Source organism: Piliocolobus tephrosceles, chromosome 2, assembly GCF_002776525.5.
Source record: "Piliocolobus tephrosceles isolate RC106 chromosome 2, ASM277652v3, whole genome shotgun sequence".
NCBI lineage: Eukaryota > Metazoa > Chordata > Mammalia > Primates > Cercopithecidae > Piliocolobus > Piliocolobus tephrosceles.
The window spans coordinates 135,426,482-135,447,579 of NC_045435.1; the positions used below are offsets into that span (position 1 = coordinate 135,426,482).

General features: G+C 45.6%; 1 protein-coding gene across 2 annotated transcripts in view; it reads right to left on the reverse strand.

The window, feature by feature from the left end:
* Positions 1-2,856: 2,856 nt before the first annotated feature.
* The window catches only part of CMTM7 (CKLF like MARVEL transmembrane domain containing 7), a 64,530-nt gene continuing 46,288 nt past the window's right edge, over positions 2,857-21,098 (reverse strand). The window contains exons 2-5 of one of the 2 annotated variants that reach the window (XM_023192264.3): positions 16,133-16,309; positions 8,433-8,531; positions 5,532-5,613; positions 2,857-3,461 (exon numbers count right to left, since the gene is read on the reverse strand). In XM_023192264.3, the coding sequence (XP_023048032.1) occupies positions 3,448-3,461; positions 5,532-5,613; positions 8,433-8,531; positions 16,133-16,309 (372 nt within the window). In that variant the 3' untranslated portion in view covers positions 2,857-3,447. The remainder of the gene's footprint in view (positions 3,462-5,531; positions 5,614-8,432; positions 8,532-16,132; positions 16,310-21,098) is intronic. The other variant, XM_023192265.3, reaches the window with a different exon arrangement.

A 21,098-nucleotide genomic window follows, 5' to 3' on the forward strand; every position in this document is an offset into this window, starting at 1 on the left:
TTTGTATTTAGTAGAAACGGGGTTTCACCATGTCGTCCAGGCTGGTCTGGAACTCCTGACCTCAGGTGATCCACCCACCATGGCCTCGCAAAGTGCTGGGATTACAGGCAGGAGGCACCGCGCCCAGCCCATTAGCTACTTCTTAAAAGGATCTTTCTTCCAATGCAGCTGTGGATCCAGTGAGAAGTAGGGTTTACTTCAGACACCCGCCAACTGACACCATTTCTCATCTCCTTCCTCCTTCGGTGAAATCAGCCTCAGACTTGCACCCACCCTAGAGCATCTTTGATTCCAACAGTGTCTCAAAATATTGCAATGCACACATACCACTGGGACTCGGTTATGATGCAGATGATTCTATTTTAGTTGGTCTTTGTGGGGCCTGGATCCTGCAATTCTAACCAGCTGCCAGGTGATATCCACTCTGTGGACAAGGCTTAGGAATTCCTGGCTCCCATTTCAGACCTATTGCATCTCAATTTCTTGGAGGAAGGCTGGTCGGCTCCCCCAGGGCACGCTGCCCTGTGATGAGTCAATGCCTGGGTTTAGAGGCTGGTCCTCCATGGGGCAGCTGAATGGTACTGCCCCCCGGCTCAGATACTCACTCTCTAGGGTTGAAGCTGTGTCCAGGGGCAGTGAGTCACCACAGGAAAACCGGAGGGGCTCCTTCTTCCTACTGTCAACAGCATCCTCAACTGCCAATGGAGAGCCAGCTGTGTGCAGAGGTTGCCAAGATTACAGGGGCTCAAAGGTGCTGGCCCTGCTTCTAGAACGTCCCTGACTGGCTGGGGCGCCACCAGGGCTAAAAGAGCTGAAGGAGCAGAGGATCTGAAGGTCATTGTCTTACTTTTTTCTTTTTTTTAGACGGAGTCTCACTCTGTTGCCCAGGCTAGATTGCGGTGGCACGATCTCGGCTCACTATAAGCTGCGCCTCCCGGGTTCACGCCATTCTCCTGCCTCAGCCTCCCAAGTAGCTGGGACTACAGGTGCCCGCCACCACGCCTGGCTAATTTTTTGTATTTTCAGTAGAGATGAGGTTTCACCGTGTTAGCCAGGATGGTCTTGATCTCCTGACCTTGTGATCCGCCTGCCTCGGCCTCCCAAAGTGCTGGGATTACAGGCGTGAGCCATCACACCCGGCCCATTGTCTTACTTCAAAAGTGAAAAGCCAGCGTCCCCGAACCCCCACAACTCAGCCCAGAGCTGGCTGCTGGGGATATGTTCACCCACCCAGTTCCCTACAGGTGTCTCATCATGCCCTCTGTCCGCCATGGGTCCCGGCGCTCGGCTGAAAACTGCCCTCAGCTTCCAGTCTTGACTGTAACAAAATTTAAGGTCCAGGGAACTAAAAGTAAATTATGTTCTCCAGCTCCCTCACGCCCAGGTGAGTCAATCACTTTTGCAACATTCACCTGCTCACTTCCTGTCATTCTGGTACCTCTCTGGGGATTAAGATAATGCTAAGGGAAGTGCGCTGCTAGGTTACTGAAGTCCAGGAAGGTCACAGGCAGGCAGGATGGGCTTATTCTCTCCATTACACAAAGGGGGAACTAAGGTTCAGCGAGATGACCCGCGCCATGTCGGGGGCTAGTCAATGGCACAGCTGGACTCAACCCCACGTCTGTTGGCTCCCAGCCTGACTTTCTTCCCACCACCCTTAGCTCTTTGCTTAAATATTTACTCCCTGGTGCTGGGGATGTGGCTATTTAGAAGGGGTGGTTTTACCAGACAGTGTTTTGGGAGGTCACAGAAACCCTTGTTTCTAAAAAGGCCCTGTGGTCTCAAACAGCCACCCCTCAGCCAAGCTGCTGGCTGCATGGTCCGCTGCTCGCTGTCTGTGGAGGCCTCACTTGGCTCTGCATTTTGCTTTCCTTCCTCACTGAGCAGACTCTGGCTCCTGCTACTACTCTTCCAACTGTCCTCCACCCACCTGTGCCCTCCTAGGGGGAGGCTCGAATGGTTACACCCGGATCCTCGTTGCTTGGCAAGGCCCACATCGTCACTACACAGGCAGGGGGCTCCCAGACTCACCTGGACCGCATCCTCCTCAGCTGAGGCTCCTCCATTCCATTGCCCCGGAGGAGCCGACCGTGCCAGGGTCAGCTCAGCCGTGTTCCTGCTCCGGCCCAGCTGGTACACAGGATCCCCTCCCATCAGCAGCACCGGGCTCCAGATACAGCACGGGTGCTGCTTCCTTAGATCATCCCAGACAGCCCGATGCCCTGAGCTGGCCAGCAGCCACAAGAGCACCCCCAGAGCTCCAGCTCAAAGTCCACAGGGGCTGCCTCCATTTCTGGCAACACTCAGCAGAGGCAAAGATGGGGCTGGGAGTCAGGCGAACCTAGATCCTGAGCCCACCTCCCCACTGGCTTGCCCTGTGCCTTGGGATAGAGCCCCGATTTCATTTCTAAAAATGTGGTCCTATAACCTGCCCCCTTGGAGTCACTATCCTCGCTACTGGACGTGGTTGTGAATGTAGGTGCTTGCACACAGGGTTGCTCAAACATTGTTCCATCCCTCCTTTTTCTAGCCAAAGGAGCAGCTCAAGATCAGGGAAACCGCGCATTTAGGGCAAGATCATTCATCATCACAGTGTAAACACAATCCTTAGCTTGTTCTAAAGCTCTTTCCAGGAGGAGGAGGAGGACATTAATAGAAATGAGAACCTGCACATTTACCTAAAACTCAGCCCTGCTATACCATCCCCCAAGATGGAGAGAAAACCTGAAGTCCAGCAGTTTAGCAAGGGGCACCCACAGAGCACAGGTGGAGGGCCACAGGCCAGACACAAGCTTGAATGGAAACTGTTTCAGGCCAGGTTTTACGGTCTTCATCTGGTTCAATAAGAAATCCTTGTGCAACTGGCCGAGTCAATATTTTATTAAAAAATGCACAAACACGTGTACAATGGTAACAAAGGCAGAGACGGAGAGGAGACACGAGATCTCCTTAGGGACGGGCTAACCACATAGTGTTTCTACAGGCACGCCTCGCTTCAGGAAAGAGGGTATCTCTAAGACTGGACTGACAAGCTAGATAAATTAGGAGGGGGCTTTGTTTCTTAAGGCGCTTCACTCCCCCCTGAGGAGTGAAGTAGAAGGGATTTAGGCAGGAGTATTCACAAACCCCTCCAGCTGTGCTAAGTGGGGTTCATCAGTACCTGAGGTGGTTCTAGAAGCAGGAAGGCAGAAAACAGATTTCCCTGGAGGCTGCTTTCCTTTTCCAGAAGGGGAGGAATAGTCTCCCCGGAAGGCTGGAGGAAGAGTTTCCGGCTGGCTTAGGAGCTCAGGGAGCTGGCTTCCTGGGAGAGCAGGAAGAGGGGGCAGGCCCTTCCTGGTTCCCACCAGCCTGACAGGACTTTGGCATAGGAACACAGGTCCACAGGCCTCGCCTGGAGTACACGTCCTCTTTGCAAAGCTCCTGAGGGGCCTAGGGGTTGTGGCCTCATCAGACGGCTGCATCTTGGGAAGGAAATGGCAAAGTCAGGACAGCTTGCCAGGGATGTGGTCCACCCACAAGCCACACTCCACAGGTTGGACTCCAAGTTCTGCTCGGGGGGCACCTCTGTCCTCCACCCAGCGCCGACTTTCACTGAGACTATTCTATTTTTTAAAAATACATTTCCAAACAAGAAAAAAACTTCGGTAGCACAGAGGAGACTCCCATCCCCAGGCCCCACACCTCAGTCTTACCTCAGCAGTAACCTCCATAAGCCCTTTAGCTGTTTCTTTTGGTGATTTTTCCATAATTTAAAAAGCCAACTTATACCAATATTTATAGATTTATCCTGTTAGACATCACCTATTAACTTCTTTTTCCCCCTATATTCTCTACTTTTAAAAATCATTCTTTTTTGTCTTAAACAGCTTTACTGGGATATTTTAATAATTCACATACCATACAATTCTCCCATCTAAAGTGTTTTTCAGTATGTTCACAGGACTGCGCAACCACAATTTTAGAACCTTTGCATCACCTCAAAAAGAAACCTCATCCTCATTAGCAGTCACCCCTGAGTCCCCTCCCCCAAGCCCCAGGCTGCCGTAGGTCTACTTTCTGTCTCTATGAATCTGCCTGTTCTAGACGATTTTTATTAGAGGAATCCTACACTCCATGGGCTTAGTGTAGGATTCCATGAGTAATGCCCTCAAATAGGAGGCAAGTTAAATAAACTGCCCAGTCATGCAATGGACTTAATGCTGCAACCCACAGAGCCACTAAGAATTCCTAATGATGCTGGGAAAATGTTTGATAGGTGGCTAAGTAGGAGAAAAAACAGGTTATGAAACAGCACATGAGGTTTGATCCTTTTAATAAAAGCAACAGATACGTATTTTTTCAGAGAGAAAATACCGAAAGGATAGACACTCAGTGCTACTTCTGGGTAATGTGATGACACATGGCTTTTTCTTAATTTTTTAAAATACATTTTTCTTTTTTTTAGAGACAGAGTCTCACTATGTTGCTCAGGTTGGTCTCAAACTCCTGGGCTCAGGTGATCCTCTTGCCTCAGCCACCTGAGTAGCCGATACTATAGGTACACAACACTGTCCCTGGCTCATACGGCTTCTATTAAAAATATGTTTTTATCTGTATTTTCTAAAAACCTACACTTTATTTTTGTCATTAGGAAACTTAAGAAAAAGCTGGCTGGGTGCTATAATCCCAGCACTTTCAGAGGCTGAGGTGGGAGGGCTGCTTGAGCCCAGGAGTTTGAGACCAGCCTGAGCAACATGGTGAGACGCCATCTCTAAAAAAAAAAAAAAAAAAAAAAAAATTGAAATTAGTCATGGTGACCACATGTAGTCCCAGGTACTCAGGAGGCAGAGGTTGAAGGATCACTTGAGCCTGGGAGGCAGAGGCTGCAGTGAGCTCTGATCGCACCACTGCACCAGCCTGGACAACAGGGCAAAACCCAATCTCAAAAAAAAAAAAAAAAAAAGCCCGGGTGCGGTGGCTCAAGCCTGTAATCCCAGCACTTTGGGAGGCCGAGGCGGGTGGATCACGAGGTCAGGAGATCAAGACCATCCTGGCTAACATGGTGAAACCCCGTCTCTACTAAAAATACAAAAAACTAGCCGGGCGTGATGGCGGGCGCCTGTAGTCCCAGCTACTCAGAGGCTGAGGCGGGAGAATGGCGTGAACCCGGGAGGCGGAGCTTGCAGTGAGCTGAGATCGCGCCACTGCACTCCAGCCTGGGCGACACAGCAAAACTCTGTCTCAAAAAAAAAAAAAAAAAAAAAAAAGAAAAGTAAAGAAAGAGAGAAAGCAAGCAAGCAAGCAAGAGAAAAAAGCTTGGCCACCCGAGGCTGAAATGCTAGGGCATCCTTGGATGTGTGGAGATGGGCATGTGAGGGGAGATTCTGGGGCCACATCTCCCCCTTTGCCGGCCCCTGTGCTCTAATACTACTTCTAACGTCCCCTTGGGACACAGCCTTCTCAACAGCAGCGTCTGTCCCTATGGCTGAAGTCAAGAACAAGCCATCCCCTGTTCCTGAGAGATCCTCTGTGCACAGATAACCAGAACTCACCTGTGGACTGGGTTACACACGAGATCTTGTAGGACAGCCATATGCTTGCCATGCAGAGGAAGGTGGCCATGAAACCAAAGATCTGCAGTGGAGAGAGGGGAGAGGAAGTTCACGGGCCGTAGGGCCAATTACTCGGGCAATCCTGTCTGCTTCTCGTCTCTGCGCTTGTTCCCTTCATGCCTCTGGCCAGAAAGGAGCTTGGAGAGTCATCTAACCCGACCACCTCATCCTGGATGAGGTGCAGAGAGGAAGCCCCAAGAGGCCCAGCCACTGGCCCCGGTCCCCCAGGTTGGGCCAGGTCAGGGCTGGCAGCCAGGCCTCTCGGTCTTTTGGCAGCCTCAGTGCCTGGTTTGGGTTTACATTTACAAGAGAGCTGGGGCTAAGCCAATGGACTTGGATTATCCTAGACCAGTAGAGAAGAAAAGGGTGAAATTTTAATTTGGGTCTAAAAAATCTGAACGTTCACATGATCTGTGGTGTAGTGGCGTTGTTCGCATTTCATTTGTAACGGTTTTCTGTTCCGTTCTGGCTTTACAGCCGTATAAGAGCCAGAAGTCGAGGCCTTTACATCTAGGTTTATGTTTGTACATATTAAACACTATTAGACTAAACTAAGTTAAGGCAGCACCCTTTCCCTTTCTCAGGGTCATCGGGCGCTCAAGTGTGAGGAAGGCTGACCTAGCGCAGCCCCCTCACTTGTAGATGAGATTCGGGTGCTGGCAGAGGATGAGCGCCTGTGGGGAGGCTCATCAAATGGTCGAGGGACAGGCAGTAGCTTCTTCTGGAATCTCTGGGCTTTGAAGCCTGCAGCCATTTTCCTTGCTTGTGAACAACACTGGGAGCTGCAGTGGTGAAAACGTACTGACCACTTTACTACATCCCTACCAGGGTGCGAGGCCCTGTGGGCGTATTGATTCCTTTAACCCTCACAACTCAGCTGGGCGGGAGCTACGATTACCCACCCCTGCTCCTCCATTTCACAACTAAAGAAACAGAGGTACAGGTGGTCAACTATTTTGCCTACGGCCACAGAGCCAGCAAGGGCCAGACATGGGATGGGAGCGCAGGGAGCCTGACTCCAGAGTCCGCACTCTGCAGTACCCGGTGCCTGGGTATTCTCGGGCCCACGCAAACGGCCTCCACTTCACTACACCAGCACTGGCATCCGGTGAGAATGGCACAGGGGCAGCTAAAGGGTAGGGTTTTCAACAAGGTTTGGTTTTCTTTTCAAGCCCAGATGCTGCTTTACATAAACAGCTGCCCCCACTTCTTCCCTGGGCTCCTTTTCCTGGGCTCCTTTTGTACCAGTTGTCTGCAGCACATAATTAGCCTATTAAGAGCCCGTCCCGGCCTCTCATTGTCTGTTCTGCACAATTAGCACGTTATATACCATCCCAGTCTCCAAGTGTCTGCATTGCATAATTGAACAGTTTATTATATCGCTACAGAATGCTATTCTAGACTACAATGCCTTGTTTGCTAATTGTTTCATGTGTCTTGTCTCCTAAGCTAGATGACCACTTTCTTATAAGCAGGGACTATATTTGAAAAATTTCTTCTAACTTCCTCATAACCCAGGTTTGGTCCTAGGCACAAAACAGCATATGACGAATGTTAGCTACAGGCATTCCAGGGCTAAACAGTTACGTGCAACCTGAATTACCAAACACAGTGGAATCTCCCCAAGTGGGCCCGGAAACATAGTGGGCACAGGTCTCCTGCGTGCCTCTTCCAGCACCCTGCACTGTAGCTGGGCAGGTATTAAGCTGCAGGGGGCAATCATCCCTCTCTTCAGAGAGCGCAGAGAGAGGCGGCAGAAGGGTGGGGCGGGGGGCTGTGGGAGGGCCATGTGGAGCATCAGTGCTGGGAGGTTTGGCCACCCTCCATGGTGACCTTCTGCCCCCATGCTGACCTTCAGAGGACAGACTCCATCCCTCAGTGGAACTCCAGGAGCCAACCCACTCCCAGGCCAAAGTCCGGAAAATTTTGGTAATATGTGTAAGTGAAAGACAATGAATGTCACATACAGAAAGAGCTTTTCTTTTTCTCTTTTTCTTTTTTTAAGACACGGGGTCTCAGTATGTTGTCCAGGCCAGACTCGAACTCCCGGGTACAAGCATTCCTCCCGAGGGCCTGGGACTACAGGTGCATGCTACCACGTCTGGCTTGAGAGAGCTTTTCGTAAAACTCATTTTTAAAATCTTGTCTACTCATCAGTGAAGCAAATCAGTGTTGGCCCACAGGTCACTGAACTATAAGCAGTTAGCTAAATCAGAAATCAGATGACAGGAATCTATGAATCTTTAAAAAATAGTATATACATCTGTATGTATATACATCTATATGTATGTATATATCTCACAGGACTGTATTTTTGTATATTTCCATCTGCTTCTATTTATGGCTATCAGATGGATCAATTTTTGCTTCTGAAAGATACAGGAGTATTATTTCCTGGCCTGAATACTGTTAAAAATCAGGAATGGCAAAGCTCAGGCTCATGGCATATATCTCTAATTGATCACAGTACATTTCCCACTGGGCCCAAAAGAGGTCCCAGAATCTGTCTCTGCATAGTGTTGAGGCAGCCAACGAGCAAACGATCAGAGTGGGTGTGTGAATTAAAACCCGCTTGGCCCCTGATTTCAGTAGTGGCTGTAAGAGAGAGAGGCCTGGGCTGCTGGGGCTCTGTGAATTTGCCGGCAGCCCTGACAATCCACCTTCTGGGACTAGACGCCTCCACTTAAGGCTCTTTGAAGAGAGCTGATGACTGGATCAAGGTAGGTGTTGATTCTATGAAAGGAATGCCCCAGAAACCAAACCCTTCTCTTCCCCCATCAGGAAGAAAATGAGCATTTTAAATACGAATTCATTCCTAAAGGCTCCCCAAAACGTCCTCACCGCTCCGGCTACCAGTCCACTCTGATTGTAACTCTTGGAAGCTGCCACGATGGAGGCGATGAGGAGGAGCAGGGTACCGATTAAATAGTGCAGAAGTTCCTGGGGGCAGAAACAAAGCAAAGAAGTGGGTAGGGTGGTCCATTCCTGGTTCGGGAAGAGCAACTGGGCATCAGAAGAGATGAAAAGAAAGGGGGAGAGTGACGCTTCCTCTTCTCCCTTGCAACACGCAGATGGGATGAGCAATGCAGCTCGCAGGCAGCCAACATGGGGGCTGAACAGGAAGAGGCCAAGCAAGACAGAAGTGGTGCCGGGCAGGTGGGAAGGGAAGAGGACAGAAAGAAAGGAAGCTTCTGGTGTGAGCAGAGATAGCCACTAAGGACTCCTGTCTACTCCTGAGAGCAATACGTGGACAATGCCTTAACCTTGGGCTAAAGCTACTAAAAGGCAAACGAGCTTCTTGCAACTTGCCGGCTGGAGAGTTTAAATGAAGCTCCAGCTCTGAGAAGCACAGTGCCTTAAAGAGATTTTGCCTTTCTCTTCTGCTTCAGAGGAAGTTCTGGGCTAACAACATGCTGGTCTTGTGTGACTGACTGGAGTGTCTGCCCACTACGTGAACGGCCCCGAGTGTGGACCTGAGAGGTGTTCATTCCCAGGGCCTGTCAGACCCAGACTCTAGAATGAGGTCAGTGGCACCTCTGTGATTGATGTGCCTGTGGATGTGTGGTGGCAGCTGGTTTTCTCACTCCTGAGCCTTCCTGCCCCCCCCCCCCCCCCCCCCCCCCCGCCGGCTTTTTTTTTTCTGTCGTTCCCTCTTCTCTTTTCTCCAGAAGAGTGCCCTCCTGGCCAAGCTCTGCCAATCCACTGGCAGGACTAGTTCCACCTTTGCTTCTTGCCTTGGCCCCTGGGCCGTGTATTTCCTCCACACTCACTCATCATGATGAATCAGCATCCTTGCAGGCCCTGGATGAGACCAGGCCTTTCAGTAGCGAGGGAAAGCTTCCTCCTCACCCTCTCTCTTCCCCATTAAACATCAGATCAGAGAAGAACTGAGGCTGGGGGCCACTTCCAGTGCTTGCCCTGAATCCAGGGTGCATCCATTTTCAGTTGTCTTCAATGAGAATTTAGAAATCATTCCTTCATGAAGTTTTGTCCCTTACGGCAGGCAGCTATTAAATTTTGGAAAAGCATTCCAATTTAAAGCTGTAGCCCCTCTCAAAGCTATGTAAAATCAAAGACCCTGGTTTCTCCCTTAGTGACTAGAAAGGAATATCACAAGATAGATCACAGAGATTTTAACTAAAGAGCAGATGAGTAACTGCAAGTTCCTCACCTCCAAGATTCTCACCTATTAAGACAGAGGAGGATGACATGGGGCAGAGAAAACCTACTGGAGAGAATCCTAACCGGAAGTACCTACACAGTATCTCAACCAGAAATGTGTGGCTGAGTCTGTCCTTCCAACTTTCACTCCCCACGCAGCCCACTCTTGTGCTTGTCGCTGAGCTTCTGTTCTCTCCTTTGCTTGTTCAGTATCTGTATCGGGTAAGCCCCGGAGAAATTTGTTTTCAAAAGAAGCAGAAAAAATGCCATAACTTTGAAAGGGGCCTTAGAACTTGGAAACACAAAGGAAATTTCTCTCAAGATAACAGTGGGTAATATGTTAAATGTGAACAATTAAACAATCTAATCAAGATGCAGAGGTGGTCAGATTGGATTAAAAAAACAAAGCAAAACAAGATATAACTACAGTATGTGCTGTCTATGGGACAGAGACTTTATATTCAAAGATAAGGATACGGCATGCAAACGACAACCAAAAGAAAGCCAGGGTGTCTGTACTGCATCAGACAAAACAGAATCGAACACAAAAAAAGTTACTAGAAATAAAGAGGGACATTTTATAATAATGAAAAGCTGAATCCATAAGGAAGCTATAACAATTATAAACATATATATACCTAATAAAAGAGCCAAAACACATGAAGCGAAAAATGAAAAAAATGAAGGAGAAAACAGACAATTCAAAAATAATAGTTGCAGAATTCAATATCCCTACTTTCAGCAATGTATAGAACAACCAGGAAGAAGGTCAACAAGGAAACAGAAGATTCAAACACCACCATAAAATGACCAGACCTAAAAATCCCGTATAAAAACTCTATCCAACAAAAGTATAATATACAAACATACAACGTCTAAAAGTATATCCTTCTCAGATGTACACAGAACATTGTCCAGGATAGACCACATATCAGACCATAAAACAAACTTCAATAAAGGTAGAAGGACTACAAAATATGTTCTCTGAACACAATGGAATCAAATTAGAAATCAAGAGCAAAGGGAAATCAGGGAAATATATAGAGATTAAACAACATATTCCTAAATAATGAATGGATCAAAGAAAAAAAAATCATAAGAGAAATTAGAAAATACCTGGAGATGAATGAAAATGAAGACATAATATACCAAAATTATGGAATACAAGTAAAACAGTTATCAGGGGGAGATTTATAGCTGTAAATGCCAATATTAAAGGAGAAGGAAGGTCTCAAATTAGATGATGACCTTCCACATCATCTTAGTCTGTTTTGCATTGTTTTAATAAAGGAATACCCATGGCTGGGTAATAAAGAAAGAAAAGATGTTTATTTGGCTCACGGTTCTGCAGGCTGTATAAGAAGCATGGCACCTGCATCTGCTTCTGGTGAGGGCTTCAGGGAGCTTCTATTTCCTGAAGTAAAGAAGAAGGTGAGCAGGCATCACACAGCAAGAGGAAGGAAGCAAGAGAGAGAGGGGAAGAAAGTGCCAGCCTCTCTTTAACAATCAGTTCTCATGGGAACTAACAGAGCAAGAACTCACTTATTACCACTAGAACAGCACCAAGTCATTCATAAGGGATCTGCCCCCATGATCCAAACACCTCCCACTAGGCCCTACCTCCAATACTGGGAATCAAATTTTAACATGAGATTTGGAGGGGACAGATATCCAAACTATGTCATACATTAAGACACTAGGAAAAGAAAATCAAACTAAACCTAAGGCAAGCAGAAGAAAGAAAATAATAAAGATTAAAGCAAAATTTATTAAGATAATAGGAAAACAATTTAAAAAAATCAATGAAACCAAAAGCTGGTTCTTGAAAAGATCAACAAGATTGACAAATCTTTAGCTAGACTGATCAAAGAGAAAGAAAGAGAGAGAGAAGATGCAAATGAAAGAGGAAACACTACTACCGCACTTAGAGAAATAAAAAGGATATAAGAAATACAATAAATAATTGCATGCCAATACATTCAATGACTTAGATGAAATGGACAAATTCCTAGACATGTATACTACTAAAATTGACTCCAGAATAAATGACACAATCTGAAAAGATGGTAAAATTAGAGTTTGAACTAACAATAAAAAAAATTACCCACAAGAAAAGCCCAGACCCAGATGGTGCCACTGCTGAATTCTACCAAATATTTAAGGAATAATTAGTATCAATTCTGCACAAACTCTTTCAAAAGATAAAAGAGGAGGGAATATTTCCTAAATTATTCTGTGAGGCCAGTATTACCTTGATACCACAACCAGATAGACATCAGAAAAAAAGAGAACTGCAGACCAATATCTCTTTTAAATACAGATGCAAAAAAATCCTCAACAAAATATTAGCAAACTGAACATACCAGCATATAAAATGGGTTATACATTATGGCCAAATGGAATTTACCCCAGGAATGCAAGGTTGGTTCAACATATACAAACAAATCAGGCCAGGTGTGAGGGCTCATGCCTGTAATCCCTACACTTTTGGAGGCCGAGGAAGGAGGATCACTTGAGCCCAGGAGTTCAAGAGCAGGCTGGGCAATATAAGGAGACCTCATGTCTACCAAAAACAAAAAAAAATTAGCCAGGCATGGTGGTGCACACCTGTGGTCTCAGCTACTCAGGAGGCTGAGGTGGGAGGATCGCTTGAGCCTGAGAAATAAAGGCTGTGGTGAGCCATAATTATACCACTGCACTCCAGCCTGGATGACAGACCAAGATCTTGTCAAAAAAAAAACAGAAACAAAAAAACGAAAAACAATGTAAGACACCATATTAATAATGGGAGAAAAACTCAGCACCTCAGTAGATATGGAAAAAGCATTTGACAAAATCTAAGACTCTTTCATGATAAAAACACTCAATAAAGTAGTGCTAGAAGGGAACTTCCTCACCCTGATAAAGGGCTTCTACAAAACACTCACACCCAATGTTATATTTAATGATGAAAGAAGGAATGCTTTCCTCCTAACATCAGGAAAAAGATAATGATGGCTGCTCTGCCATTTCTATTCAATATTTGTCTAATTTATTCAACTAATTTCTTGCAATAAAGCAAGACAATGTTATGGCATCCAGATTATAAAGGAAGAAGTAAAAATATCTCTATTTGTAGATCCTGTTTATAGAATATCCTATGGAACCCACTAAAAATATATTAGAAAAATATATTAGACCTAGTAAGTAGTTTAGCACAGTTGAGGACACAAATCAATATGCAAAAAGTAACTGGACTCCTGTGCACTTGCAATGAGCAATCTGGAAATAAAATTAAGAAAAAAATCCATTTAAAATAGCATCAAAAAGAATAGAATACTTTGACACAAATTTAATTTTAAAAGTTCAGGCCAGGCACAGTGGCTCATGCCTGTAGTCCCAGTATCTTGGGAGGCTGAGGCAAGAGGATTGCTTGAGCCCAGGAGTTTGAGGATGCAGGGAGCTATGATCTTGCCACTGCACTCCAGTCTGGGTGACAGAGCAAGAACCTGTTTCAAACAAAACAAACAAACAAACAAAAAACACTTTTACTCTGAAAACTACAAAACATTGAAAGAAATAAAAGATTATCTTAAAAAATGGAAAAATTCCCATGTTCATGGATCATAAGACTTAATATTATTAGGAGAGCAATATTCTCCAAATTGATCTATGCATTCAACATAATTCCTATTATAATCCCAGCTGATTTTTGCAGAAATTGAAACCCTGATTCTAAAATTCATATGGAATTGTAACGATCCAAATCAATCCTAAAAAAGAAGAACAAGGGCCGGGCGTGGTGGCTCAAGCCTGTAATCCCAGCACTTTGGGAGGCCGAGACGGGCGGATCACGAGGTCAGGAGATCGAGACCATCCTGGCTAACATGGTGAAACCCCGTCTCTACTAAAAAAAATACAAAAAACTAGCCGGGCGAGGTGGCGGGCACCTGTAGTCCCAGCTACTCGGGAGGCTGAGGCAGGAGAATGGCGTGAACCCGGGAGGCGGAGCTTGCAGTGAGCCGAGATCCCGCCACCACACTCCGGCCTGGGAGACAGAGCTAGACTCCGTCTCAAAAAAAAGAAAAAAAAGAAGAACAAATTGGGAGGCTGCACATTTCCTAGTTTTACAACTTACTACAAGGCTACAGTAACCAAAATAGCGTGATAATGGCATAAAGATAGACATATGGATCAATGGAATAGAATTGAGAGTCCAGAAATAAATCCATGTATTTAATGTTCAACTGATTTCAACAAGGGTGCCAATACCATTCAATGGGGGAAAGAATAGTCTTTTCAACATATGATGTTGGGATAATTCGATATCTACATGCAACAGAATGAAATGAATCTTTACCTCACACCCTATGCAAAAAAACATTAACTCAAAATGGATCAAATATTTAAATATACGAACTAAAACTATAAAACTCTTGGAAGAAAATATAGAAGTACATTTTCACAATTTGAATTTGGCAATGGCTTCTTATATATAAGAAAAGCGTGAGCTAAAAACAAAAATGGATAAACTGAATTTATCAAAATTAAAAACTTGTGCTTTAAAGGACACCATCAAAAAAGTGAAAAACAACAGAATGGGAGAAAATATTTTCAAGTCATATAGCTGATAAGGGACTTTTATCCAGACTATAGAAATAATTCTCACAACTCAATAATGAAAAGACAAATAACCTAATTAAAAAATAGGCAAAGGACTCGAATAGACATTTCTTCAAAGAAAATATACAAATGGCCAAAAGCACATGAAAAGATAATTAGGTGCTGACGAGTTGATGGGTGCAGCACACCAACATGGCACAAGTATACATATGTAACAAACCTGCACATTATGCACATGTACCCTAGAACTTAAAGTATAATAATAAAAATAATTAAAAAAAAAAAAGAAAAGAAAAGATAATTAACATCATTACTCATTGGAGAACTGAAAATCAAAACCACAGGAAATAACACTTTACACTCACTAGAATGGCTGGAATCAGAAAGTCAGATAATAAGTGTTGGCAAGGATATGGTGAAATTGGAAGCTTCATACACTCCTGGTGGGAATGTAAAAGTGCAGCCACTCTGGCATACAGTCTGGCAGTTCCTCAAACAATTAAACACTAAGCGACCATATGACCATATGACTCAGCAATTCCACTCCTAGATATATACCAAAGAAAAATGAAAATATGTCCACACAAAAAACTTACATATGAATGTTCATAGCAGCATTATTCATAATAGCCAAAAGGTAAAAACAATCTAAAGGTCCACTGATGATGAATGAAAAACAAAATGCAGTCTGGTCTATCCACACAATGGAATAATATTTGGTTATAAAAAGGGCTGGCATGGTGGCTCATGCCTGTAATCCTAGCACTTTGGGAGGCCAAGGTGGGAGGACTGTTTAAGGCCAGGAGTTTTAGACTGGCCTGGGTAACACAGTGAAACCTCATCTCTGTAAAAAATGCAAAAATTAGCCAGGTGTGGTGGCATGCACCTGTAGTCCCAGCTACTTGGGAGGCTGAGGTGGGAAGATCACTTGAGCCTGGGAGGTTGAGGCCACAGTGAGTCGTGATCACGTCACTGCACTCTAGCCTGGGTGACAGAGTGAGACCCTGTCTCTAAAAAGAAGAAAAGGAATGAAATATGATACATGCTACAACATGGATGAACCATGAAAACATTCTGCTAAGTGGAAGATGCCAGTTACAAAAGACCACAAATACAATTCCATTTACATGAAATGTCCAGAGTAGAAAAATTTTAGAGACAGAAGATTAGTGATTGCTTAGGACCGGAGGGATGAGTGTTAGGGAGGTGACAGCTAAAACGTATGGAATTTCTTTCTGGAATGATTAAAATGTTCTAAAGATGACTGTAGTAATGGTCGTGCAACTCTGGAAATACACTAAACTCCATTGAATTGTACCCTTGAAATGGGTGAACAACACAGCATGTGAACTGCATCTCAATGAAACTTAAAAAAATAATACAGTGGGAAGAAAAAGTCTGGCAACTTCTGACTGTCTCTTCAGCCCCTACTAGTCCCTTTTAGCCAGAAAATCTTATCATTCGATCCTCACAACAGCATCAATACCCTTCCTTCCATGTTCCTTTTCTCAACTCATACACACAGCCATTCTCTGTTGCTTGAGAAAATAAGCACGAGGCAATAGTCACAGCCTTCTTGTAGCTGGAAAGTGAGTTTTAAAAACCAGCAGGACATCAGGCAGAGATGCTCACCAAACAATAGGAAATTCAGGGCAGAGGCAGCAAAGAATGGGTAAAGAGGTGAGATGGACAGACGGGAAAAACTCTGTCAGGTCTCAGTACGCCAGCTGACATCCTGACTTGTGCATGAGGAGGACAGGGCCAGGCCACTCTCTTACCGACAAGGGCCAGCTGATACAGGTGAGCACGCGGTAGAAGCGGAAGAGGTGGACCAGGTAAAAGGCGAGGATCATTAGCAAGTCGCAAATGGTGACCACTTCAAAGTAGCTGTAGGCGCTGTAGTTTTTGGTCCACGGGGAGCTCCGCACGCAGATGAAGGCAATCAGCAGAGTGACCTGCCACAGAAACAGAGACATCAGAGAAATGCTTGCCCAAGACGGGCACCCAGGGAATAAACAACAGAAAACAAACCAAGCATCCCCCGGCAGTCCCAAACTGAAGAACTGCTATTAATACAATTCAGGTTATTTCCACACAAACTGGCTGGAAGGTTGGAAGATGCAACTTCATGTGGTACACACTTTGAAAACTACATGCTGGCTATGAACACTGATGACAGCAGAGACTGACTCTGTCCTCTCTGAAGTTCGTTAGATTGTGCTGGCAGGAAGCCCCCTCAGAAGAAGCAGGAAAACAGTAAAATATAAAAGCAGAACCATCCCTTTCATCTGCTGGATATCCACAGAGCAAAGAAGACAGCGTGATGGTGACCTGGGGTTTACATATTAGGTCCAATTGTATGAAGTTGCCAATAGTTGATGGTTTTTGACCTACAAAGATGGCAATTCATACCTTACAGCTATCAACTGACAGGTAACAAGTTACCATTTACTGATGTCTGACATACATGATCTCACTAAGGCCATGCACAACCCTGCCAGGTAGACAAAATCATCCCCGTGTTCATAAGGGTAAACAGGCATGCAGGTTCGATCTCAGTCCAAGGCTATCTGGCTTGTAAGCAGGAGAAGTGGGATTTGAATCCAGATCTGTCTGACTCTAAGGACCATGTTCCTCCATGTCAGATGGAGTTCTACCTCCCAAAAGTGTAAGCTCTCATCATAACAAGCCGAGAAAGGTGGACGGGTTCTCAACCGTGTGGGAATCCTGTTTAAGAGATGAGGCTGCTCGCCATCAGGGCATGTGGTGAGAGCTCACTAAGAAATATAGCAGCACGAGTGAACATGCTTAACAGCCTGCTACTGGATTAATAATCAGATGAAATATTATTAGCAATGCATGAGTACAAGAGAGTAGAATGAGTAAGGGTCTGAGCTTCTGTGAAGGCCACTCAAAGAGAAAACCTGTCTGCTCCATGTAGGGGGCAAACCAGTAACACACAGGGTTCAATGTGTGTAAAATCTTAGAATCTATTTTATTTATTTATTTATTTGTTTGTTTGTTTGTTTGTTTTGTTTTTGTTTTTTTGAGATTGGGTCTGGCTCTGTCTCTCAGGCTGGAGTGCAGTGAACCAATCTCAGCTCACTGAGACCTCTACCTCCTGGGCTCAAGCCATCCTTCCACCCTAGCTTCTCAAGTAGCTGGGATTATAGGCGTGTGCCATCATGCCTAGCTGATTTTTGTATTTTTAGTAGAGACGGGGTTTTGCCATGTGGCCCAGGCTAGTCTCAAACTCCTGAGCTCAAGCAATCCGCCCGCCTTGGCCTCCCAAAGTGCTGGGATTATGGACGTAAGCCATTGTGTCCAGCCAGGAATCTATTTAAAATGCACAACCAACTTAGGAAAAAGATTATTTTATACTGCCTCTTTCCTATAGAGGAGTGATTTTTTTTTTTTTTTTTCTTTGACATGGAGTCTCACTCTGTCGCCCAGGCTGGAGTGCAGTAGCATGATCTTGGCTCACTGCAACCTCTGCCTACAAGGTTCAAGTGATTCTTGCCTCAGCCTCCTGAGTAGCTGGGACTACAGGTACGCACCACCATGCCCAGCTAATTTTTGCATTTTTAGTAGGGTCGGGGTTTCACCATGTTGGTCAGACTGGTCTTAAACTCCTGAACTCAAGTGATCCGCCTGCCTCAGCTCCCCAAAGTCGCTCTGATTACAGGCGTGAGCCACCGCGCCTGGCCAGAGCAGTGATTCTTAAAGTGTGTGTGTGTGTGGGGGGGGGGTGTATGTGAATGGGTATGCGATTTTGTGTCCTATGGGACATTTGGCAACGTGAGATATATTTTTGGTTTACACAATTTGCGGGGATGGGGGTTGCTACTGGCATTTAGTGGGTAGAGGCCCACGGTGCTGCTAAACATCCTGCAATAAACATGAGAGCTCCCATAGTAAAGAATTACCCAGCTCCAGCCCCAAATGTGGCCCCTCAACTACAATACTATTGTTGAAAAACTGCTGTAGAAAATGTCAGTCTACAATGAGAATTAAATCACAAAATGGGGCCTAGTGCAGTGGCTCACGCCTGCAATCCCAGCACTTTGGGAGGCCGAGGCGGGTGGATCACCTGAAGCCAGGAGTTTGAGACCAGCCTGGGCAACAAGCAAGACCCTGTCTCTACAAAAAATACAAAAATTAGCGGGGCGTGGTGGCATGCACCTGTGGTCTCAGCGACTTGGGAGGCTGAGGTGGGAGGATGAATTGAGCCTAGGAGGTCGAGGTTGCAGTGAGCTATTATTATGTCACTACACTCCAGCCTGCAAGACAGAGTGAGAGTGCGTCTCTAAAAAATAAAAATCAAATCAAATCACAAAATGTATCTAACTCCAGTTAAAACAGTTGATGCTGAAATGCTCCTAGTTTCTAAAGCCCCTTGTGGCTAGCCCGCTACCAAGATCCTCAGCAACAGGTCCAACAGCTAAAAGAGGACTCTCAGCCGGGAGCCTGAAGTGGGCATGGAGAGTGCTCTGCTTACCAGATCAAAACAGAAGAGTGCGGCTCTGACACGAAGAGTCCCTCAACATTCGTGTATTTCCCTTTGCTAATGAGCAACGCCCAAGTGTTTTCATTTTTTCGTTTCCTCTGAAGCTAGCCAGCCATGGTGATATAATGATTCATTCCTCTGCCTTACTCAGAAGTGTGCATGATCACCAGGGCTTTGCTGCTAAGTCAGTCCTACTTCCAGGCCACACCTACACGGGGAAGTCTAGGGGTCTTCCCAGCCCCACACTGACCTCCTCATGAACTCAAGAAGTATTATTCAAGGTATGACTGAGAATGTAGATAATGTGCAATTATGCAGTGTGATTCCTAGGTAGAGAGGCAATTTTGCATCTAGTTTAATGCAGAGATTACGATAATTTTCCAGCTCTTCGTTGAAGACCAAGTTAGCTCTTTATCATGGTGACACAGGGATGTGGAAGTTTCCCAGCGAACAAAAGGGGCCTGTGCAGGTCGTCCGGCTCCGAGCTTCCAGGGCTGAGTACTGTGTGATAGGAAGTGCATTCCTGCTCTGTTAGACACATCTCAAACCTCCCTGGGAAACGTGCTCATGAAATAACACTTCCTGAATTCGGTTCACTTGGCCTATGGCCGTCTACCATATGCCTGCCTTTCTTTAGGAAAGCCCAATTTTAGAAAACCTAATTTAGCCAGAGTATGGTGTGTGCTTATGCATGCTCCTAAAAGCTTCCTTTTTGCCCAGGGATTCATTCATTCCAAGTTTAAATAGCCAGCATCTTAGCCAGCACATTAAATTAAAAAAAATTTTTTTTTTCACTGACATCAAACTTTTCAGAAATCCTTCTAAAGCCAGAAGGTAACTTCTGCAAATGCTGGGGCCCCCTGAATTAGAGGCTTAATTCCTGGGTGACAAAATAATCTGTACAACAACCCCCTCCCATGACACGAGTTTACCATATAACAAACCTACACGTGTACCCCTGAACTTAATATACAAGTTGAAAAAAAAGGAAAGGTGAAGTAGAAGAAGGAACAAGACAACAGTGGGAAAAAGGCGCTGGGGTGTTTATCCTGCCCTCCTCCCGCCAGCTCCACCCCTCTCAGGTGTCTTTATGTTCCCAGTTGGAAAAGCAAATGAACGGCCGGGCGCGGTGGTTCACGCCTGTAATCCCAGCACTTTGGGAGGCCAAGGTGGGTGGATCACGAGGTCAGGAGATCGAGACCATCCTGGCTAACATGGTGAAATCCCGTCTCTACTAAAAATATAAAAAATTAGCCGGGCGTAGTGGCAGGCGCCTGTAGTCCCAGCTACTCAGGAGAATGGCATGAACCCCGGCCTGGGCGAAAGAGCGAGGTTTCCGTCTCGAAAAAAAAAAAAAAGAAAGAAAAGCACATGAACAAACACGCCTGAATTGAGAGAGGACTGGAGGTAGGGGTCCAACTTGAGGTCCGAGTGAAGCAGCTGGGAGGCTCCGGGAAGACAATGCTTCTGTGTAGAGTGACTTCAAAGTGATGCTGCCCAAAGGGTTCACTTGCCTCTTAAGGTGCCTTCTAGCTCCTCTCATAACGGTTATTTTATATTGAACTGTCATAAAAATAAAATATCTAACATAAATGTCCAGGAGTTTATTTTATTTCTTTTATTGTTTTGAGATGGTGTCTCACTCTGTCGCTAGGCAGGAGTGCAGTGGCAACATCTCGGCTCACTGCAATCTCCAGCTCCCTGATTCAAGGGATTCTCCTGCCTCAGCCTCACGAGTAGCTGGGATTACAGGTATGCACCACCACGCCCGGCTAATTTTTGTATTTTTAGTAGAGACAGAGTTTCACCATGTTGGCCAGGAGGGTCTCGATCTCCTGACCTCGTGATCTGCATGCCTTGGCCTCCCAAAGTGTTGGGATTACAGGCATGAGTCACCAAGCCCGGCCTATTTTTTTCTTTTGAGACAGAGTCTTGCTCCAGGCTGGAGTGCAGTGGCGCAATCTCCACTTACTGCAACCTCTGCCTCCTGGGTTCAAGTGATTCTCCTGCCTCAGCTTCTCGAGTAGCTGGGACTACAGGTTTGCACCACCATGGCCAGCCAATTTTTGTATTTTCAGTAGAGACAGGGTTTCACCATATTTGTCAGGCTGGTCTCAAACTCCTGACCTCAAGTGATCCACGCACCTCAGCCTCCCAAAGTGCTAGGATTACAGGTGTGAGCCATGGTGCCCAGCCATGTCCAGGGGTTTAAAAGTAACACTGCAAGAGCCCTCAAC